General features: G+C 41.6%; 1 protein-coding gene across 1 annotated transcript in view; it reads right to left on the bottom strand.

Annotated features, from left to right (window-relative positions):
* Positions 1–2,197: 2,197 nt before the first annotated feature.
* NCKAP1 (NCK associated protein 1) overlaps positions 2,198–24,592 on the bottom strand; it is a 124,633-nt gene continuing 102,238 nt past the window's right edge. Inside the window, exons 24-31 of the mRNA XM_061557018.1 lie at positions 24,478–24,571; positions 21,308–21,390; positions 20,443–20,523; positions 19,305–19,398; positions 7,967–8,080; positions 6,166–6,275; positions 4,653–4,742; positions 2,198–3,901 (exon numbers count right to left, since the gene is read on the bottom strand). Coding sequence (XP_061413002.1) covers positions 3,785–3,901; positions 4,653–4,742; positions 6,166–6,275; positions 7,967–8,080; positions 19,305–19,398; positions 20,443–20,523; positions 21,308–21,390; positions 24,478–24,571 — 783 coding nt within the window. The 3' untranslated portion in view covers positions 2,198–3,784. The remainder of the gene's footprint in view (positions 3,902–4,652; positions 4,743–6,165; positions 6,276–7,966; positions 8,081–19,304; positions 19,399–20,442; positions 20,524–21,307; positions 21,391–24,477; positions 24,572–24,592) is intronic.

Here is a 24,592-nt window from a genome sequence, read left to right on the forward strand (position 1 = left end):
TATTTTTTTCTGCACGTGACCAAAATAGTGGATACATCTTTGTACTTGTATTTAATGTAATAAGTCCTAAAATAAACAGTTTAATGCAGGGGCTTTCAAAGAACGGTCACTGAATCCTCTGGGAACTATGGAACAGATATAAATTGGTCTGAGGCCTTTGCAAGTTGAATGTGACACGTGAGAGATGAATGGGCCAGAAGAGCATAGAATATGGTTTTGGTATGAATAGCTCATTTTTTATTCCATTGCAAGTTTCTCATGTGATAATTTGTCAACAGAATGCTTTGTAAGTATAAATCTCAATATTGCGTAGAAACCCATACTCTTTGGTTATTTCGGTAAAGTCACGTAGGTAGAAAAAATAATAGATCACGACGTTTCAATCGTAACAAGCGACCGTCTTCAGGTGAGATTATTATTAAGATAATTACGTAGAAACTAACGGTATTAATCCCTGCTTATAATTAAGTGAAATAATCAGCTCTTAGGAATAACATATCAACGTCCAGAGCATATTCAACGTACTTATAGGACGTGGTTCATGGACATTCTGCCTATGTCGTATATTTAATACTTAAAAGAAGAATAATTTTCTAAACCACATTTTCCTTTGTCAAAAATGCCTTAATGTGCAAAGTTAATGAACCAAACTTCAGATTTTTTTTCTTCATAAATTCCTCTGCTAATATTCATCAACTTGGGAACCTAAGCATTAAAAGCTGCGTCTGCCAAATAGTTGTGTATTTAAATTTGTGAAAGTGTTTCCAATAATAACAGTGTCAGTATGTCACAATCCATTAGGCCACAAATGGTACTGGATTGTAGCCGACTAATTTGTGCTTGAATTAGTTTCTCAGGCCCAGTACAATGGCAGCAGCAATGCAACTCCAAGGAGCCCCTCACCATACGTCTGTTGAACTTCTTTCGCACCGTACATCACCAACCATGCTAATCGGAGGTGCGGGGAAGGACAAAAAACGAAACACAAAAGGCAGCTCTCAAGAAATGAGTTTGCAATCGAGATGTGAAAGTGCATCGCTCCGGTGGCTTCCTTTTATTGGGAGAGCGTTCCAGACGGCCGCAGAGTGCTTCTCTCATACTCGCATCCTGCAGCGGTTGCTGGCATCGGCCGGGCATTGCGTTCACCCCCAGCAAAACCACGTGCAATGCCACCGGCACGCTTACCAACCCCTGGCACGCACTCCGGCTGAGGCTTGCACAGGGCGAACGATACTCCCCTTCAGCCGTTAAATCCAAGTCGTGTTCTCTCCCCATTGCGGCTACTTGACCTCTGTTTATTGTCTTCGAAACAATCATTCGGAGGGCGTGAAACTTCCAGAACGGTCAATTCCGAGCGTGGGATCTGGGCCGTGGGTGCCTTTTTGGGGGTGAGGTGGGGTAAACAGGGTTAGTGTAGGACGGCGCTGGGATGGCAGGGGCGATGAGGTAAGATAACAGGAGCAGCACAGTAAGAGTGTGTGAAATATGCATCCCAGCGTCATATTTCGCCGTCCCAATCAATATCTTATTACGCCTGAAATCCCACGCTGGTGATAAGGGCGTTAGGAGTGGCTGCCTTGCTGCAGACAGACTGCATTGATCGAGCACTAAATAAACTCCGTCTCGGCTCGACGGCACAAATTAGGTGTCAGCGCACCGCGGGGCCCGACTTGTTTTATCGGCATCTCCTGCCACCGGCCAAGATTAAAATCGGTGATTTCATCAACTCGTTAGCGGCCATCGGCTGAGTTACGCCTCTGCGTCGTGGCCCTATTGAGCACTTACGTTAGACTTTGGAAGCATTCACAGACGAAGAGTTACATCCGATGACCTCACCGTGTTACCTCATACCTTAAAAAAGAAACGCTATATCCTGACGGCACTAAAGTTCTTACTTTTCGGCCGCCTTTGCAGTTTGCATTGTTTTCCATCCTTTATTTCACTGCCGTTCGTAAGTTACCGGGACACATGGCCTCTCTGTGGAATAACTCACCAATACACTCGCACTTTCTCAACACCATTAAGTGACAAAAAATAATTAATAAAAGTTAAAGATTCTTATATGCATAGCGTTTCACTATGACCTCATACTTCCAAGTAGAATTTAGAGCTGGAATATAAGGACAGATTTACAGACTCAGTGGGGTGTGTATTGCTTAGGGTTTTTTTTTTTTACAAATGCAGCCGCGTTGAACACACACTTGAAGTGTTAGAACTTGACAACATTTTACATGTTAAAATATTTTATTGAAAATGCCCAACATGTTTAGTTAGTCACTGCAGATGTCAGTCATGGAAATGTGGCATAGAGGACATCATATAAAACACAATGCATAAAATGTTAAAATCTTAAAAGAGCGGCCTTCTCTTCTCTCACAATACCGAATTCTGCTCAACACAGACTAAGCCTCTTTCGAAAATTTCTGGGAAAATCGGGTTGGATTTGACATGCCATACACACACGTTTCAAGAACTTGTTATGTTAAGACTAGTTTCATTGAGCATGAGAAGAAAGAAAAATAACCATTTTATTAAAAGTTTAAAACCAACCCTTCAAATTGTTTTAACAGTTTTTGATATTAAAATTACATAATATTTTAACGGGGGGGGGGGGGGGGGGCGGGGGAGGGTACAATTACTGTTGGAATCTGCACACAAGAATTCGTAATATATTGTATATATATACTTTAGAATTACTTTTGATCTAGGTGCTTCTTATAGAACAAAAAATGAATACGCTGTATATATGTACATAACATGATAATACTGCATCATGCAGGATAAATGTTTGCATATAAAATTAGTACTGTGTTAATATAAAACATTGGTGTTAAAAAAAAATACAATATAGGCTTACAAACATGTGCTTTGTATGAGGCTCTATTATCACTCATAACAGGGATAGAGTAAAATGATGAGTTTTTAAAGAGCTCTTGAAAGACTCTGGAAAGATGTTTTTTTTGTCTTGGCATAACCATGTGAACAATTAATGTCAAACAGGTTTGGTCTCTGAAAATAATCTCCAATTGGCACATTTAATACTGCGGTTATGGCCACACGGCTCATCACTTTAAGTCACAAGTGTGATGCAATAATAATAAAATGTTGCTGATTATGGTCCAAAAACTACTTAAAGATTGCTCGACTGGTTACCGACCGACCAGGTTTCAGGCATTGTTCGCAAGCTACACGATAGCCTTAAAATGTGCGGGAATTCCTGTTTGTAATCTTAATTATGGTAGATAACTTCCAACCAAGTGCAGCACAAGGGCTGTGTGAGTGGATAGTGAACAACACACGCGTCACGTCGTTTAGGGCAAGGTTTTCCACAGCTGCGTAAAGGTGCTCTCACTCGGCACACGTATGGCACATGCCTCAATGAGTACATAGAAACTGATCACTTGATGCACACAGTGGAAGGCATGTATACAAATTTACCACACCACATCAGCAAAAAATTACCCACATATCTACACGTGAGTTCTATTTTCAAAGATTAAAAAAAAAATCCACTTAAATTCCAATGTCATGAATACTTAAAATTGTTACCCCTCTTCGCAAAAGCACCATGGGAATGTATCGGCCTACCTTTTATAACAAGCACAACAGCCTAACGAAACCTTCTATATATGCAACACACGACACTTCTCATCTCGCGGGGAGTATTTGGCAGTGAGAAAAGTAGATGAGCTCCATGCAAAAAAAACAACAACCCCTTCGAAGAACAAGCATCGTTTTAATTTAAAGCAACGCGTGCGCCGCTGTGCGAGGGGGGGGCGCATATCTAGGTGGATGTGGCGACTCCCTGCTTGTACACCGCGTGGTACGCGTTCCGCAGCAGCACGTAAGGGAAGCAGGACTCCAGCAGATCCATGGTGAGGAACGGAGACTCCTGCACGATCTGCAGTGCAAGAGGCCACCCCGTTAGAATGCGACTCGTCTCAGGGCCACGCCGACGCAACAATAGGTCTGTTTATTTCAAGGTAATCAAAGACTAAGTGGCCATATAGATACAAGCACAAACATGTATTTAAAACTAAGCAACACCATGTGAATCGTTTTTTTTTTACAAGTGCCTCCAGGTTTAAATGGCAATAAAGTTGCGTCTCATTTCCACTGACATCCCTCAGTAAGCGTTGGAAAATCCATCGCTCGTTTTTAATGCTACATTAACTCACCGTATACCTCCGATTGGTGGTGACATAACCATTGCACAAGTATCTGCTTTACTGTCTTAAGTGTGACTTTTTAAGAACATCTGTGATGAGGGCTAATAGATTAAAGTGGGATAAGCATACATCATAATTCTTGATGGAAAACCTCAAATTCACTCACCTTCCCCCTTTTTATAGCTAATATCGTCAAAATAAAACAAAACTACATTTTTATTTCATAGCTGTTTTATTATTCCACCATGTGTGAATATAAAACTAGTACTGCTTACTGGGAAGCCACCAGTTGTCGTGGATACATTTCCGCCGACGATTAGAATCAGGAATATCCACCATTAGCCACCAATTAAGTTGAATGCTACCCCCACTGCTCGTTGGAGCAGAGAGATTATTTCATTGATAATGAAATAACGCTTTCATACAAAAACATTCACTCATCTCTCCACCATCTGATATTTTCTCGTGAAAGGCAGGCCCTACCATGTCTAACAGCAGGTACACGGACTCCCTGTTCCGTGTCGTCAACTTGTCAGTCTCCTGGCCAATCTTCAGCAGGCTGGACGATGCAAGCTACGGAAAAAAATACAGCTCAAGAATACAGTTCAAGTATAGAGTAAATACAACACCAACCGCTTTTAGCCACTAAGGGATGGCGATATCACCATCGTGATTGTGCCAGGGTGGATGCACTTGGAGTTCATTAATGAGTGTTTGGCACCTTGCAGGAAAACGGAGTAACTAGAATGAACACACAAGGAGATTCAATGATCAAAGCTGTCCTGCCATCTCATGGAAAACTCATGATTCCCAGGCTATGTCCCATCCAAAAAACGAACTAGGCTCAAGCCTGCTTAGCTTCTGAGAAATCAGGGGACATTCATGGTAATTTGGTCACAGGTGTATAGTATATCTCATTTAATCCTAAATAAACAATGCTTTGCACGTTTTTCCTTCTCTACCCAATCATACAAAAGCTGTTTCAGCTTGCGGTAACAGAATACGCAGACTGCTTGACACAGCCAAAGTGGTTTCCTGGTGTTTACAGCCCTGAGCCAGTGATATAAATTCCACATTCCCATAGTGGGAGTGATGGTACTAATTTTTTCAACCCCGCAAGGTTAAAGGGCTGAGTTGATTAGTCACCTAATCAGGATTCGAACTCGTGAACTCACGATCATTGCAACGCGCAGCCAAATACTCATTGAAATATGCCCAGTTTTTTTTACATTTGTGAATTTGTTTTGAGATTAAAACTGGATAAACCAAACATGGGTAGCATAGGCAGGTCGACTTTTAGTCTGACGAATGTTCGTTTAATGGGACGAAGGGGCACAAAAGAGAGGACATGGTCAAGGCTGATAAGACTAGAGGCAATGTGTTGACTGAAAGGCTAAGCATGATGTATTATGCACCCAACAAAATGATGCTGCCACTCACACAGTTAGGAGGGAAACTTCCATCAGGATTCAAGTCATCCCTGAGTAAACTGGTAAACGGTTAAACAGTTAACTACCATTTTATGTAAACTCCTCCACCAAATTTTGGCCTTTGTGTATTGTATCAATGATTATATTATACAATGCAAGTGCATTTGTTCATGCTATTTAGATTACTTGCTGGATTCATTATTAATTTGTTGAGGGGGGTTCATCTCATAATCTGTATTGATCCTGGAGAAATCCGATGAGCTATGAAGCTTCTCTTCACATATCAAGCAAACAAGATGGTTGTGTGATTCATTCTAAATTATTTTGAAGTGAGGAGGCTGGGTGGCTGAAGAGACTAAAGCCCTAACAGGGCCAGAAATCATGCGATCTTAAATTAATTGGAGAAACAACAACAACAACGTTTCACGTGAGCAAATGTGGAACTTGTGAGAGGTGTGTTGAGGTTACAATGAAGAACACTCCTCAGACTTCCGTGAGAGAGCAACCTTCACCTCGTCACATCTGCGAATGGCTCAGTGGTGTGACAGGGGCAGGTGAACGCTCACCGCCAGAAATTCTTTGAGTCGCTCCTCCACGCTGCCCTTGTGAATAGTGAATAGTGCGGCAGCCAGCTGATTGATAGCCGTAGCCAGGCAGTGGATGTTGTTTAAGTGACCTGTAGGAAGGAGGCAGGATTGTGATGGGGCAGAAAGACACGCAAATAAATGTATAAGAATACAAGACAAGCGCTCTTCATCAGGCCGAGAGACAAGAGGGACCCCCCGCTTGTGTTGCGATCGAAACGTCGTGGGTTTTTTTGCTTTTATTATTTTCAATTTATTTTTTATTTTATTTTACTATTTTTATTGTGGGTTTTTTGCTTTTACTACTTTCAAATGTTTATTTTATTTTAAAAACATATTTGTTATTTTTATTTTTTATTAATATTTTTGGATTTTTAGTTTTCTATTTAAGTGACTTTACCGAAAGCACCAAGAATATGAAGTCACGAAAGTTTTAAGTCAAAATGTAACTGCCTCTATGGGGAGGGATTCCACATGAAGATGTTAAGATGTTAAAACACAAAACAGAAACATTTTGCAATGAATCATGTCTGCATTAACCACACATACTTGTGATGAACATGCAAACAAAAAAAATGCTCTGGTAATATATGTAATTATATAAAAGGAATATATTATACATCTTCTTGATTTCACTGTGGGTCACTTTTATTCCACTTATATTTTCATCTGTAAAATGTGCATGTGCCTTTATTTGAGCAACTCACAGATGACTAAAATGGAAAATCCGGCAAATATATTGATAGGCACCATAATAGTTGTCACTGGGTTATAAGACAATGGCATTGATTAACTTTGGGCCTACGGTGCCAATACTATTTGTGTTAACCTACGTCACAAACTTCAATAATGTTCTTTGTACCGTTGGCATTCATATTTTACATTAATCAGGATATTCATATTTATTCTTCGTTGGCGACAAGGTTTAGGTTATATCAGACTCTTTTCATCTTGGGTAGGTGTTGCTGGCTACCTGACTGTGCGTGCTTATACACTCACGTGGAAATCGTATTATAATTATGATACTAGCACCGCTGTGACCCATATCTCCTCCCACAAAGTGAGCAAACTGGCTCGGGATAATTTCAAGTGACCGTGCCACAAAATGTCTGCACATCAGGGGAAACAAAATGCAGCAGAGTTATATGTTTTTATTGTTTGGCTGGATGCTCCTTGGCTAATTGGTAGCAGCCCATGTATTAGGCCGTGTGGCTTGCTCAACCCGAAGGCTCACAGGAATTCATCAAGACAGAGGTCAGCGAAGAATCGAGGACAAACATCCTACTGTTGAGGAAGGCAACTAAATAAGACAAGATAATTAACAGCACACGCATATGTACTTTTGAAACAATGAAAAAAGAGTTCTGAAACTGGCAAGAGATTTGGAAGAATTTGTTGGGCATCCTTACAGGCCAAAATCTTTCAGATTTCACAACTGGCCCCATCTCAATGTCCACACATGCACACAGCACAGAGCTTAACAGCTGCAACACTCCAAGTCTGGCATGGCTGACAAAAGCCATTCAAATTCTTGAACGTATCCCTATGATACAATTTTGTTGTTGTTTCATTATTAAAAAAGATGTTAACATAAATGTTGAAGAAGAGATAAATGGGCTGCTACACAGTAGCAAAAAGAAACGCAAAATATACCAGGCAACAGAATTAAAATAACATACAACAACTTTACAAATAAATATGGCTGGTGGGCCTTTCTCCATTGAATGTGTCCACAAACTGAGTCCGTGTAAAAGAAATGCAGTGAACTCTTAGGGGGAGTTACCTTCCAACCATGGGCTGTACTGGGACGTTTGGACCCCAGCGAGTGCTGGCAGAGATACCGCCACAAAGACCATGAGGAGGCAAGCGATCTTATAATCGTCCTCTGGAGACGTTTCTGTCAACAACAAAAACAATTTATGGTCCGTAACAATGTGGAAGGAAATTTCTATGAGGTCAAAACACCATTTTTAATAAGACATTTCTGAAAATACTTTATATATACACACAAACTCCCACACAAAATAATAATAATAAAAAGTACGCATGCTGTTGCTAACCAAACCTTTTCTTTACAACAACAAAAACCCAGCAGCTCAGCAAGTACAGGGGAGGAGATCAAAATGATTCGAAACAAAATAGTGACTGAAAGAAAACTACACAATCTTACATCAGGATTATTTTCAATTCCCATTTTTGTTCATGAAAATGGAAATGTAGTTACAAGTGACATGACAATGACACGAAAGATATTTTCACGGTTTTTGTGAGCAATGCATCTTTAATAATTGAGGTATATTGTATCGTTTTTTTCCGTATTGTACCATTCTGTATACTTTTTAATTCTTACGAGTATTTCTCCCCGCATTTGAAAGTTTCATAACTGCCCTCCCTGAGAGCCCCTTCCCCTACCCCCCCAACCGCTTTGCTTGATAACACTTGATTTTTTCAGGGACGGAAAGTGAGACAGAGAAACACATGGATTAGAGAACACACACATTAATGACCGCACCTCAATTAGCACAGTTAACTATGTACAGTGCGAAAGACATTCAACAATCAATATTCAAACTATCAAGAAAATTAAGTGGACTTGGGCAGTAAATGTCGCTAGAAGGGACGATAGTCGAAGGTCAAGGATAATGATGGCGTGGCAGCGAGGCAATGGAACGTGTCCGAGAGGACATCTCCTGAGGAAATGGAGCAATTAAATCAGCGTGTGCAAATGCTCGGTGGATTATTACATTACAAAATTGTGAGAGATGTTGGGAGCTTGGGAAGGCATTCATCCAGCAGTGGATTGACCATGGCTAATGATTCCTGGGCATCGTGTGGTTGAAAGGTCACATGACGTGCAGTGAGATCAGCATCACACCTCATCACATTTGTCTTCTCCTGTATAGTAACAAGTCCGCAAAAAAATGATTGCCAATCCAGGGGGTGGCCTTTGCTAGCCACACATAACCAGCTTCCTACTGAAGTTCTTCCACAGGAATTCAAACTTAGACCGCTGGGAATGGAACCAATTTTCCTCTATCCATCCTTCCCCGCAACGTGCGCAGACACACGCGGGATTATTTGTATGTGCATTTCATGCTTTTGGATTATTAGAAAGGTTGAAATCATTTTCTAATTAAGGAATTACTGCTAATTCAAAACATGTGCACCACAGTGCCACTCTTAGGCTGGCTGTAGTAGGGCCCTTCCAATTTGCTCGGGGTGTGATGCAGAGACCGTGAGCCATGGTACATGTTTTACAAAATATGTAATCGGCAGAGCTCTTCGGCATGTATGCATGGACATGTTTAAAAAAAAAATACATTTGAGTTATTTAAATATTGTAATGCATCATAAAAGTGTTCAACATGCAAATACCAGATGTATTTGTATTCTTCAATGAGAACAGTTTTGTTGTATTTCTAAGTTATGATGTCAATCCACTGCTAAAGGCCTCCCCCCCCCCTATGCCAAGTCAGTCATAGGGGTTGTTTGACCATACTTATCCACGCCAGTCAGCGTGGGATGGTGGTTGATGAAGTGGGAGTCGTGGGGGGGGGGGCAGGACCGGTTCAGATTTCACTCGCCACTCAAGTCATGAGGTTCATAGCTTAGGAGTGAGTGGTGGGATGAGTGGTGAGGAGAGTGGTGAGTGGTGGGTTGATTGGTGGGGGGTGAGTGGTGAGTGAGTGTTGAGTGAGTGGTGAGGTGAGTGGTGAGTGACGAGGTGACAGGGAACTTTGCATTACTGCTGAGACCTCACATATGTATGTAAATGTATGAATTATACAAGTATGCTAGCAAGACTGTGGCTTTGCATGATTGCATTTTATATCTGAACATGTGCCACCCATGAAGAGAGGGTACCGAATTGTGTTGTATATTAAAATCAATGTGCCATGTTGAACATATTACAGGTGCTCATTATTCCTTTAAAGCACTTGTACTAGTCGTCTTGTGTGAGTACCTGACATGTTAACATCATCCGTGATCTATTCACTTCTGGATGAAGGCCTTTCCAATCCAAGTCATCGCCATGCCTCTCGTTCTCGTAATCACATTGAACGCTGGTCTCTGGGTTCAAAATTCAGTGCACTGCTGCTGCTATTTCAACAATCAGAGAGATTAAGTAACAAATAATGGAAATAATTGTGTATAGTTTTTTTTTGTTCACGAAAGAACAAAAAAGTAAAGAGAAATAAGAGCTTCACATTTTCTTGAGAAGATGATCAAATAAATCTCCAAGGAAATAAAACTACCACAGTTTCACACAATTCACACATGCACTTATTCATACACCACGGCATATTAAATTCATAGAACACAACATTTTTCGTTTTTTTACCAAATATGTCCCACGCAATAATTTACAAACTATAATTATCACGACTCATAATGCTGGATGTAAGCAAGCTGTGGGGTGGATATGTATGTACCTTCGTATAACAATTTGTAATAAGATTGTAGTAATGAATATGATGAGTTAAATATTTTAAAAAGCATATACATGTATGTTATCTACTCGTTGTATGCCGTTACGGTAGTCAAAAACAATGGTAAATAACTGTTGAAGGGACACAAATGGAAAGGACAAACAGTCCATCTAGGGCAGCTATCAGAGAAATAAAATCAAGTGCAGGATAGAGTGCTTTGAGAATATTATATCTGATACTGAAAAGCAACAGATGAATATGCCGTAACAACAGTTTGCGGTTCTGCCATGGCATACGGATTGGAAGCATAAATTCTGACAAAGTACATGAAACAAAAGCTAAAAAATATGCAAAGCATGCTGGAGAGATGAATGCTGGGAATTGCACTAAGATACAGAAACACATGAACCAGAGAACATAAGCAAATGGAGACTATGGCGACTATTAATAAAACAAAGTGATTGTGGACAGGACACATCACTGAAATGAATGGTAAGCCAATAGATGCTGTCGGTGGAGGAAAGGCAGCCAAAGGGAGGCCATCTGACGCAAAGATGCGGCGATGAGATGAGGTCACAAAAGCAAGAGTGGGCTGAATTGTGGCATTTAAAAACGAAACTATTTTTATTTGACCAGGTAAGGCCCACTGACCTATATATATATCTCTTTTTAGAAGCGGCTTGGCCACAAATGATAGCTCAACGAAGTGACTTATCGTGTGGAAACTGATAGCAGCAAAATACTCAAAATGCATGTTTCTAAATGTGAAGGGAAAAACCGGAGGATCTGGAGAAAAATCCATGCGCCACGGGGAGACCATGCAAACTCCAGGATCGGGATTGAACCCACGACCCCCTGTATACCAGATGAGTTAGTTAACATCTCACCACCGTGGCACCCATGAAGCATGAAATGTCATGAGGCCTTCAGCAATGAGCTGAATGCCTCATAATAGGTAATCGAAAGGTTTGGGATATTCGCCAATTAAGGTCCAAACACTCAAGATTAGTTGTCATTTTCCAAATACAGGACAGTAATAATGTATTTGGTCAATGCTCAATGCATGATGTATGTAATGCATTAAAAGCCTTATAAAAGCACATAAAACATATAATGTGAATAGGTACAAATCATGACGCTCTAAATATGTTTAATCACATTGGGGATGTACGACCACTCCGATTAAAACGTTTAAAATGTTTGTTTTGTCAGACATGTGTCTTCTAAAAGATTGGCTTCACGGGAAGAAAAGCAAAGCTATAAAATAGTTTTCACAACTGTTCACAGTGGTTTGCAGCACTTGGGAATCAGTCTACGTACTCTGCTGACAAACCTCTAATGATGTGTGGATTCTGCAGACACGCTCAAGGAAAGTAATTATCACCGAGCTCTGGGATTCCTCCACACACTTTTGGATGCTCCAACCAGCAAACCTCTAGGGTGCTCATTTGTTATCTTCACGTTTATTTATTGCTCTGGACACCGCAAGCAGACCGTATTTCTTTACGTATTCCTATTTCTCACTTTTTGCCAGGATTGCTGCATCTGTCCGTGAACTTTTTCCCGCAGATTTATTATCCAGTTTTCCCCGGTGACCTTGTCAGACACGGCGTGTTCCAAAGCCAGCGTTAGAAAAATCTCATCCCAATTGGAACACCTTAATTTCCTGTTGTCGTCAGATGCTGAAAGATTTGTGTGAGAGACCTCGTATATGTGGCTCAAAATTTAATGGATAAAGAAAAGAAAAGTACAATTTTTAAATGAAAAGTACAACTTTTTTCACGAGACATTAGCGTCGTTACTAAATGTGACGAATATGTACAAGTATTCATTAAATTGCTTACGAGGTTACACATTTCAAGTTGCTGCTTTTAAACCTGTGGCACGCAAGCTGGAATTGACACAGTCGACTCTTTGACTCTCTCGTGTGCGAAACACACGGTTTTTTAAAAGGAGTTTATTTTTGCTTTGGTGCTAACTTGGACACAACCATTCCTCCCTTTCCCCGTTACACTTTTGCATTTGTGATCTCAAAACAGACTTCCAGGAGACGCAGGCCACCATGGTCAAAGCATCGTGGCATTTTAAGAACTCAATTTTAAGAACTTAAATCAAATTGGCAGTTGATAAATGTTCTGGTTACCAAAGAGAACATTGCTTAATTTAACACGTAGGCTTTCGCGACCAATATTATTCATAATAAACGTTTTTGGGTTATATCGCGTTATTTATAAATGTGTCGTAACCCTCCCCCACCCGACACGGTCAATCAGAAAAAAAGTGTCACGTTTACACAAAGACAAATAGTTCACTACTTTAGCCCACCGGTGTGTTGAAGAATTCTGGCGAATTGCCCGATGATGCTGGATGTAATTACCAGCGAAACGTCGTACTCAAAAAACTGTAAATGTTGTGGATTCACTCTTCAACACACCGGTGGGCTAAAGTAGTGAAATATTTGTCTTTTGTCAACGTGACACTTTTTTGCCGATTGGCCGTGTCGGATGGTGGAGGGTTACGACACATTTATAAATAACGCGATCTAACCCAAAAACACTTATTATGAACATTGCTCAAGCCTAATATATCTCTTTCTCAACACACTCCACCAACTGCTCGTGCCAATGGGGACCTACCCCATAATCAATGTGCTTCAGAGAACAAAAACGAAAACTTACACAGTACTACTCCCAATGCAATGCCGTACATATATGGGTTAGACATTCTCTGTTGATACATTTGTGAGCTGTTAAAAAGCTCTTCAAATAATAAACTATTTTTTTTACTTCTTCTAAATGTGTGATCCAATCACATCAGAATCATTTCGTTTGACTGTAAAGGAAACAGCGTACAGCAGTACCAATGGGGATGCTGCATGAAGATGAGAACTGCATCCACTGTTGTCACGTGCTTCATTCATTTCAAGGCTCTGCGAAAGTGATTTGCTGGTAGTGAGCCAAACATGACAGGAAACGGACTTTGTGTAATCGAGGTCACTCCAATAATTGTATCAAGCTGTCACTGCCAATAACATTAACTATTTCACATCACTCGCTTCACCTTTACTATATACAATGCAGAAAGTGATGCATTTACTTAGATTTCAGTTTATATGCAAAGATATAAGGGTTATTAGTTTGAAGACTGGTATTTTGGCATCGGCGAAAATGGACAAACCAGGACCAACTGTTAGATCTATTATGTGTACACACACACACACAAAAGACAACGATCCCCATTTAGCTTTATACGCTGTCAGGACAACCGATTTTAGGGAGCACCTGTGAAATTTGGAAAGCAGACAGAGTGGTATATTCAGAAGACAGTCTTTGTCTCCTCAGCGATCACTGAATAATGCCACACCAGATGCGTTGACCTTTCGGAGGCCCAGACAAGGTGCAACAATCTATCGCTACTGGTGTTGCGCACCACACAGGAATCTAACCCAGGCCTCTGCAAACAGACCACGGCACACCAGCCGCTATGCCACTGCTTGCGGTGCAGCCAGCGCGCCCTCTCGACGGTTTGTGAGAAGCTTTGAAGGATGAAGGCCGAAGGGGCTCACAAAGAACAGCAAGGAGGGGTCATGGTTGTAGTGTACAGGGTGGTCCAGATGTCTTGTAAAGCTCCCCACCCCTCCCAATTAATTGACCCCTTACATGGTTTTCCTTTGCACATTCATTTATGTTTTAAATAAACCTTACTGAAACCAAATAGTAAGTTTTAGAAAATTAAATGGGGGGGGGGGGGGGGTCACAAGACATCTGGACCACCACGTACTGTATTTAACCATGATGCGAGGCTACACCTTCAATTTCCTTCAGGTCAAGGGGTTAGAAACGCTGGAGAGAAAAAAAATCGGCCGGGCTCGCACGGCCGATCGTGGCGCTGGGGTGAAAGCGGCGTGGCGCTTGCTGGTATCTGGCGTGCCCCAATGCAAGGGGTTCAGGAACAGGCAAACCTGACACTCGTCTCAGGGAAAGGCTTCAGTTGTGTTTGGCAATCTCATCTTGGCAAACTAACACGAGTGTTTTTTTCCCCGAATACTTGGAACACGAATCACCACATATGAATAAATTAACTGAAAACACATCCTACGTTATTCCGAGTATTTAACCATATCAGTTATCTTATTAGTTTGGCACAATATAGTGTGTACAAAAAGAAGACTTTCTGAAGTTAAGAATAGGTCACTGAACTTGTAAGCATTGTGCTAGAGCCTTTCCTATAACCACATCAGAGGAACATCTGCTCGAAAACTATTTAACAAAACAAATAATGGTTTTTCACTTGACATTGACTTCACAATACATTTTCCATTGGCGGCACTTATACATAGAATAGGTGGTTTATTACTTTAAACGTCAAATTATCCCCCTTGCTCAAACAGGGGCTGGCAAGGTGAAATAAACATTTCCACATTCCTTTGGCAAGGACCAGCCTTCTTTGAGGATTCACGCTGTCAACTTCCCGCCACACAGTGCCATCTCACCGAGCCGTGCTCTTGTTACTCTGCCTGGAATAATGGAGAGGATGGGGCCCCAAGTCGACCGTGGCCAGGATTTGAGCACGTGACTGCTCCCTCAACAAATTATCGACATCCCAGCCTTTGTATTTATGATCGCATTCACATGGCTGAGCACATATTTGCGCTTGTGCTGTATCTACCTCTCCAATGTGGTTTTAAGTTGTTTCCACGTGTTGTTCCCTGTGATGTTCTATGCCGAACAACATGCGGCACGAGGTGAAAACACATCAGTTGCCATTGAATTTACATAGATACCATGAAAAAACACTTTCAGCTAAATGTCTGCACGCTAGGATGCGCAAGTGGGTCACGCAAAACCTCAACAGAAGCTTGGTGGAGTAACATTAAAGAGACCCAACTACCCCAAGACTGCAGGTGTGCCAAGAGTGAGCAAGTAAAGATGAGCAAGCGTGAGTGTTTTACGTAGCCAAGATACTGAGGGGAGCAAGAGAGGGATAACATTACACGAGTGAACAAGTGATTGAACGTTGACAGAAGTGAATGAGTGGGCAAGCGCGCGTGTGAACCAACAAACTAGTGCTCAGGTGAACGAGTGAGCGCGCCACTGAAATAGTGGGTAAATGAACGCATGAGCGAGCGAGTAAGCGAGCGTGCGAGGGAGCTTGCGAAGCAAACGAGCGGGCAAGAGAACGGGCGGTTCGGCAAATGCCCCCGTGCCTGCGCTCTCCGACATTTGCTGACGTGCGCGTTTTCCACCGTCCTCCCAGCCAAGCTGGTAGGACAGAGGCCAGAGGAGCAGGGCAGCTGGCGCCCTCGCAGCTGATGTAGTGCTCCCGCAGGAGGGCGGTGCGCGCACTGCGCAAGACGACGCCAAGCGCCTTCCGTACAAAGCGGCAGCCCGAGCAGCAGCATGAGCGGGATCAAGCGTAGGCCAGCATCAATAACTACCTCCCTCGATCTACAATGCGAGCATTGCGAGGAGTTGCCATCGTGAACACGACGATCGCGGTGGCAATAGTGAAGGCAGCATTGTCACGAAAAAAATGGAAATACCCCTGAGAAATTTAACTTGGCCGCGTCTGGATTGCTGATTTGATCGCGACGAAGGTTGAAATGTAAAAGTGCGTATTAAGACCATTGCGTGGAATTGAAAGGTAACAGACAGTACAGACAGTGAAGACATCACGGTTGCTCATTCGAAAATTAAGAGTGGCAATATTCTCACACAATACCACTATTCTTTGCAACTATAAAATTTCCAACTCAACATCTGCTAGCAGTTAGGCACTAAAATCTGCAATATGGACTTTTTTGCAGAGCCGTTACTGAGCTGGGTGGATTATCCTAATGTGCAACTTTGGAGATGTTATCGAGAGAAACTCTGCGTCAGCAGCTCTCCGAAGATTAAGCATGAAAAAAATAGACTTAACTTTCTTACTTATAGACACAAAGGCATACTGTTAAACAACACCCATATTCATTTGGACTGTTTGTATTTGGTGTAATACACTGAGCAGCCAATGGCAGATGCATGCATTCTTTATGGTGACATGAGTATCGGACTTCATAGAGGCTCTTATCACAAACTCCAATAGAATACGCACAAACTCCATTGATTGCAAACCATCAGCTGCAACACATTATACTGTTAGTCATGGTGTTTTTTGCCAGTTCATCTTTCCAAAATTTCGTGAGAAACTATTTTTTTCCATCGCTAAAAGTACACGCACATACGTGCATACAAAAAAATTACCTTTGATTTAGTTGGGTGTGAGCACATTACTACATGATATATTTTTTGTACTATCAAGATATTCAAATCGCATACGTGAAATTGAACTTTTCAATTCTTTGCAACAATTTGAAGCAGCCATTTTACAAGCCGTTTTTTCTTGTATTCTGTCAATCATAATGATTATCATCACCCATCAAGAACTATCCACTGCTGGATGAAGGCCTCCCCAGGTCACCGTGATCCCTCGTGGTCCAGCAATGCAACAATCCATGCAGCTCCCAACACTTGAGCTGTTCTCACCATCGCCTCAACTCGGTGGCAGTATTCTTCTTGACCATTTCATCGTCAGTCTCGACCACTCGCCATCATCCTGTGTAGTGACGCAGCCAGCCCAAGTCCCTTCACTTTGTTGTTTTAACAGTCAATAAGAATGTCTATGATTTGTATACGATGTCTGATCCATGTGTTCTTGTTTCTGTCTCTCGGTGTATTTACAGGCACGCACTTCTCTTAACGCTTTGAGTACCTTTTCTACTTTTTGTTCCAAGTTCTTTGGCGGTGTCTATGTTTCCAGTCCATGTCACAGCAGAAAATATGTACCAATTGAAAATATTATTCTTTAAGCACACTGCATTGTTGCTCCTCATTATCAAGTTCCACTTTCTGAAAGTATTTCAACATGTTCTCTCGCGCGTCTCCTAAATCACTTTGATCCCAGTCCACCTTCAATACATGCTCGAGATGTACATACTCTGATGTGTGTTCCAGTTGCATCCCTTCATCAACTATCTTTGAATTGTTTAATTACTCTTTGTTTTCCTCACATTTATCCTGAGCTCTTTTCTTTGGCAATTTACGTAAACATTTGCCAATATTAAGTGGAACCAGCTATGCCGGTCAAGAAGGCTGCTCGTGACATTACAATCTGTTAAGAGCTCATCTTATTGAAGCACTCAGCAGAACACCGCCCCTTGCTGCTCCACGTGGAAGGAGCAATTCCAAAAGTAATGTCATTCACACCCTTCACCGCAAGCACAATGCACATTCACGCAAAGTCCCGCGAGCACACACGTGCAGATAACTTTCTGGGCACGGTTGTCTTGCAGGAATAACTTAATGTTTCACTTACAAATAAGCCCGGCATTATTTTCAAAGGCGCACGTCTCAGCTGTTTAGAAAGCGCCTCCATTATCACGGCTCCGTTGCATTGGTCGGACATGTTTTTGGCATAATACAAAAGCGAGTTGTGCAGATAGGAACCATGATGCGGGTGTGCGTGTGTTCCTGAACACATTGTTTTCCCAGTGAATTTATGTCAAGTGTGTCCATGGTGCAATGAGAATTGAGTGATGCTTTTCCGTGCTTGGTGGCCTGAAGCCAGCGGTGGGAATTCAGCATTGCTATCTATGGCAGGGGCCAGTCATCACTGTTGGTCCTTTGGAGAGAAATGGTCATCTAAATAGAAATCTTGAAGGAGCAGAATTCAGCTCTTATTAACCTTAAAATGTGAAAAAGACATTTGTGAAAAAGAGCTTCATAGCTCATCGAATTTCTCCAGGATAAATAAAGATTATTGTTTTATATGCTTAAATAATGATAATTCAATTACCCAAGCCAAATGAGAGAATTTCCCCAAGATTGAGTCGAGTATGGAGATGCGGCGATGCAATCAGCTTATTTGCAGCTGCCGAGATGGAATGCTCGATTGCAAGATCTTTGTAGATGGTCGTGGCTTGACGGTGCCGTTAGTACAAATGCGGGATTGATCGCGGCTGAGCATGGCAATTCATAATTTACAGCCCTTTGTGAATATAGCACATTGCTGGACGAATACCTCCTCACACTGCATTGATCACAAGAGGTTGCTTGACCATTCGAATCAGTGTTGTTGAGTTTGTAGCACATTTTGCTTCTATGTAGTAACATACAATATATACAAATCAATACAGCCACTGGGGGTGTTAGAATGCACCATTATATATTCGTATATAGAAAAAAATAACAACCGATTCTTTGATTGAATCGTCACCTCGAATTGTGCAATTTAATCAAATTGGGAAGGGGTGAATCATTACCGGCCTGCTCATGGTGCCCTTGCACAAATGTATCCGTGCATACCAGATAAACAGCGTGTGTGCATGTACGTGCACATGCATGCATTCATGTACGTGCGCATGCATCAGTGTGTGTGCCGTTCATGCCTTGTTTAGAGATTTAGGCTATCCCTGCGGTGCACATTTATGCATCCTGTGTACATTTTGAGTCTATATTTCTTAGGGATGGGTGAGTAGGGGGGTAGACAGGGTGAGGGGATGGCTGAGTAGGGTGGGGGGGGGGGGAATACAGAGGGTGGGATCAACTTCCTTGCACCGGGGCTTCTACACCGCGATTCCCACAGAGTGCAGTACAAAGCCTCACTCAACATTTGTCTATCGCTCGACATCAACGAAGAGAGAGAGAGACGCACCTCCCTTCTGCGAGGAGAGCGCCATGACCAGAGCTGGGTCGACCTCGCACACAAGGCCCGCTGCCGACGACAGCTCGTACACACTCATGGCCACCTGGGTGCGGAGGGGGAGGGGTGCGGCGTCATTCGAACTTAGTCGGCGATACCTGCATCGTTTACACCATTGGAACCTCATTTGGCAGTAAAAATATGATAATTGGTTATTTTACCCTTCTATCTGGCAACAAAACTGACACCTTTTTTTTACAAGGAGTCATGTTTACATAGACCACAATAACTGCAGTCATAATGCAAACAAAAAACATTATGACTGCAGGTATTGTGGTCTATGTAAACATGACTCCTTGTAAAAAAAGGTGTCAGTTTTGTTGCCAGATAGAAGGGTAAAAAAACAATGATCATATTTTTACTGGCAAATGAGGTTCCAATGGTGTAAATGCTTACCCCGAGCTCTAATACTCTGATGGTGCATTGTCTTTGAGTTGTGCGCCTTTTGGCGTCATCTGGTCCAACCCATGTGAGACTAGGCTCTAAGGAAAGCTGTCTCGGGTGTGGACCAATCAACTTCAAGGACAGTGCATACATTATCAGAGTTATGTTTTTTGTTTGCATTATGACTGCAGGTATTGTGGTCTATGTAAACATGACTCCTTGTAAAAAAGGTGTCCGTTTTGTTGCCAGATAGAAGGGTAAAAAACCAATTATCAAACCTGCATCGTTGTTAATGTGCGGTGTCGCCGATCGTGATTGCATTAAGCGAACCAAGGTTACGTTGAACAATGTCACGCTTTGTTGCATTGTTGCTTTTTGTTCAAAGCGCCCAACCATGCATCAGGACGTTTGCGAGTGCAAATCCTGGTCTGTGGTCGAATCCGAGGTCAATACGATCACCATCTTGTGGTAAATGACGAGTAGTGGGTCACAACAGAGACTGGATCCTGTCTTAGGATTGTAAATGTGGAGATGACTGCCATACACAATTGAGCAGGGAGATAACTTGACTTAGGTGTATATAAATAATAATTAATTATTAATAAGCTTGTTTTCCCAGGAAAGTCTCCGGAATTTTGGATATAATTACACACTGATTTGCAGGTGTGATTTCATTTGAATGGTGATCATGAAAATAATTTCATACCTTGATGTCCGTCTCTCGAGGAATGTGGTCCTTAAAGTCCTTTATGGAGCCCAAAAGAAATGGAATATGATTGGACAACACCTGAGAAAGACAAAAACGTGATAGTGCAAAATGTATACAGCTTACAACCTTTCACAATAAATTAGAAACGTCAAAATTGTGTTAATTTATACGACTACTTCCACTAATGATCTCTTTAATATGTATACAGTATCCCAGATCCATAGTAATTATAGTTTGTAGCACTCTACCAAATCACTGATGAATGCCTCACCATGCTGTATCAGTCATGGGGCTTTTATTTGACCATTCTTCGTGGTTAGTTCACGTAGGATGAACAGTCTACTAGCCGGTTATGGATAAGATTTCACTTACCACTGATGTTAGCCATGGTTGGGAATTTAACTCGGGTCGCCGGGTTCATAGTGCGGCACGTGCTAATGACTGTGCCACCTCAAATTCACATCTGCTTAAAATTCCAAATCTCATTGTCTCAGACCCTCTGAACTAAAAAAATATATAAGTTTTTGGCTAAAAATCACTCCTAGCGGTCTCCATGTTCTCATTTGCACTCATGGGCATGAGCACTGAAGCATTTACCTCGAGTTAATTGGACCCAAATTTACAGGCACGCATGATGGAACATCATGGCAGTGGACGATGGCGCAATATAATAAGTGTCGCACACATTGCAAAAGAGCATTTTGTGTCCTTGCTGAGTCTTGCACGGTGGCATCACCGAGCAGTGCCCAGAATATGCGTGGCTTGTGGCTCCATGCAAAAAGTAGCACGGGGTTGGATAGGGCAGTCCGTAATGCGGGTAATGTGGGTTTGATTAGTAAAATTATACAATGGCACCACTTACATCATTCAGAGCCTCCTGTGCCAGGGCACGAAAAGAAAGAATCATCCCAATAATGGTCATCCGCTTGAGGAGGCTGTCCACAGCTGCAGGAGAAATCAGAGGCATTTAAGAAAAGTCTGAACGCGAAGTTGGTTTGCATGAGCGTAACAAAAAGTTTTCTATCAGTCTACCTGCGACTGTCTGGGCTGGCCCAGTGCTCATCCAAACCACGCCACTTCAGGAAGGATGCCGACAAGGAAGGAGGCCTCCAAAGTCACCAAATTTTACAGAGGGTGAGCGTAATTGCTTCGATTTCATTGCTCAGAAATTCCTACAGTAAAATAACCCCGAATCAGGCCCACAGAAAGCCAACGTTGGGCCCAAGACAAAATCGAGTGGCAGTCTCCTTCCATGCAATTTGGGGCTTTCCCCTTTCAAAACTCCTATTATTCTCACATGCCCTCCCCTCCCTTCAACGTGACCCTGTTCCCTTCCACGCATTTAAACGACCCTATAGCCATCCACATACAACTTATGATTTCGTAGATGATCATATGCACTACAGCTTATCAATGAGCCATTATTGTCATGTAATAATCTCTGGGGTTCTTACATTACTCTCATTTGTCCTGCCTACTTGCTACCTGAACATCTGACCTCGGTTGTTATCCTAAATCAGTAAGAGCTAAGGGACAGTTTTTACTTCGCTTAACTTGTTAAAACTTTATGCAGACTTTTATGAGTATTAACAGTCCCAAAGCATCTTCATAAAATGAGAATTATACAGACATATGCAGTCACAGTGCCAAACCTAACTGAGGCCAGTAGCATTGGTGTTAAAATCCCACCGAGATATCATCATACTTGTCGGCGTTTTATTTGCGGGAGAATTTTCGTACACATTATTAAAATTTACTTATTTTCCTAGCCTTTCCGGCTTACCCCCGATTTCCGGCTGTATCAAATCCAGCTTTGAGAGCCTTTACTATATTTCATTTATGTGTAAACATTTATTAAATACGTCTGCTAATTTTGTTCCTACAAATGGCCCCACTTCTGATGATTTCTACAGTTATACCAGCTGGTCCAGGAGCTTTCCTATTGGGCAAACTGTGATGGGCAGACTTCTTGAAATGTGACATCTGTAACTTCCTCCTCTTCATCTGAAAACATTTAAATTCTTGAGATGTTTTTTATTTGCTATATAGATCCGCATAACAATTACTGCACTCATTTTATAATTTGATCTCTATCATGCATTATTTTTTCATCTTTCTCCCTTAAGGTTACCATTTTGTGAATAGCCAATCGTGCTTTTATACAACAATTGCTTGCTATGACGTCTTCAAACCTGTTTGTGCCATGTTCTGAGTATTTTTGCTAATTAATATTCCTAATCGTTTTAAAGCGTTATGTGTATTCAATATTTTGTTTAGCATCTTTTCGGCTAAACTCTTTCTCAGCATGTCTTTTGTGGTTTCAGATAATTTGATTAAAATTAACTTTTTAAACTCCCCCGCACCCCCCACTTTCAATGTGCTATCCATTACATTGATATTAGCAGTCACTTTATGTAGTCACTTTATTGGAAAATTACATACATCTGCTCGGCGTAATACAATCAGCCTCCGTTAAATTGGCAGACAGTTTTTTTTTTTATGGCCATTAGAATGTGCAAGCTCTTTGGCGTTTTTACAAGTGATAAGCCACTTCGTTGAGCTATCATTTGTGGCCAGGACACTTCTGAAAAAGAGCTATGTAGCTCAGTGGGCCTTACCTGTTAAAATAAAGATAGTTTAGTGTTGTGTACCAGGATACAACTGCAATACAATCAAAACGGGGACATTGATTGCCCCCCCACCCCCTTTGTGACAGCTATACTTTTAAAATGGCTTCCAATCTTTTTCAATTTCTGCACTCCAGTTACTCAGAGGTCAGTTGTAAACTCCTTAACCTCCTCACACAGGAATGCAAGATGGCGAACCCTTACTCACCAAGATGTGAAAGCAGTGGGGTGTTTTTGATCCCCCACTACAGTCTATAACTATTGCAGAACGAGAAATGCGGACGACGGAGTTACCATCGCTTAAACGGTGTGATGATAGCCAGAATGTTGAAAATGTTGGAAGTATGCCAATAGGCTGACTCTGCTCAGGTTAAATCCCCAAAAAAGGTTATTTCAGAAAGCAGTAATGGCGAGTTGGAAGGTAATCTGTTCAGCAACACTTTCGATTAAAAAAAGAGCTACGCAAAAAACTAAATGTTCTTCCCGAAAAGATCAATTGGCCCTCATGTGCATCAACTACTGTCATGTGATGTTCTTTAAATATAAAATGCTATCTGCAAATTGGCAACATTATCTAAGATCTGAGCATATGCCAGAGCTATTGTTCATGAACTCCAAGAGCAAAATTTTTCAAACCCAATATAAACATGGCACCAAGCTGTTTGCACACGAAAGGCAGGAGATCTTTCTTCCACGCAAGAAAAATCACTAGATCTTACTTACATATAACTCAGGCAGATTCCTTTAGTTGTGTACCAATCGTGGACAAAGCAAAATGGAAAAAATCCAGAACATTTCCTTTGATCTGTTGTAACGTGACATAAACCAGTGATCGTATACAAGCCGCAATGTCTGTTTTAGTTGATGCTTAAATGTTTTAATACGCAAACATAAAAAGATGTTAATAATGACGTGCAAAATTCACTGTAGAATGCACGTTTCAACTTGTTACAATTACTATTTTTTAAACAAGTAAACAGGATCCATAAATGGAAACATTAACAGCAGGTTATGGAAGAACAAATACATTTGAGAAAACAATTTATATTTAATATTATCCGGATAAAAAGTACCATGATCTGCAAAGCTGATTTTGGCAATTTGTTTAAATTAGACAATTTGTAACATTAAAAGCTTGGCTGCTATATTAACTTTTTTTAGATGGTAACATTTGCTCCAGTTGCTAATCTGGATATTAAGGTTCCACAGTCGATTTTCGTCCTAAATTAAAGGCCCATGGTTCTTAACCCCATCCTCCATTTCACTGTCTGACAAGCTGGGTTTCTGACAGCAAATGGAAATAGCTAAGCTCCTGGGAAAGAGCATGTGCATTGTACACACCAACACAGTGAATGGCCTCACGATGGCAAGTCGCTGAAACCCTGCGATGGGGTGTCACACTTACAAGTCAGCCGACGGAAAAGCAATGCCATCTGCTCGGGCTTGTCGAAGCTCGTCCGCATCTGAGAGAGCACTTCCATGTTCTCCGTCACAAGTTTCTGCGTATCGCACACGCACAC

This window comes from Lethenteron reissneri, chromosome 23 (genome assembly GCF_015708825.2).
Source record: "Lethenteron reissneri isolate LAM-NWPU_2019-01 chromosome 23, ASM1570882v1, whole genome shotgun sequence".
Lineage (NCBI taxonomy): Eukaryota > Metazoa > Chordata > Hyperoartia > Petromyzontiformes > Petromyzontidae > Lethenteron > Lethenteron reissneri.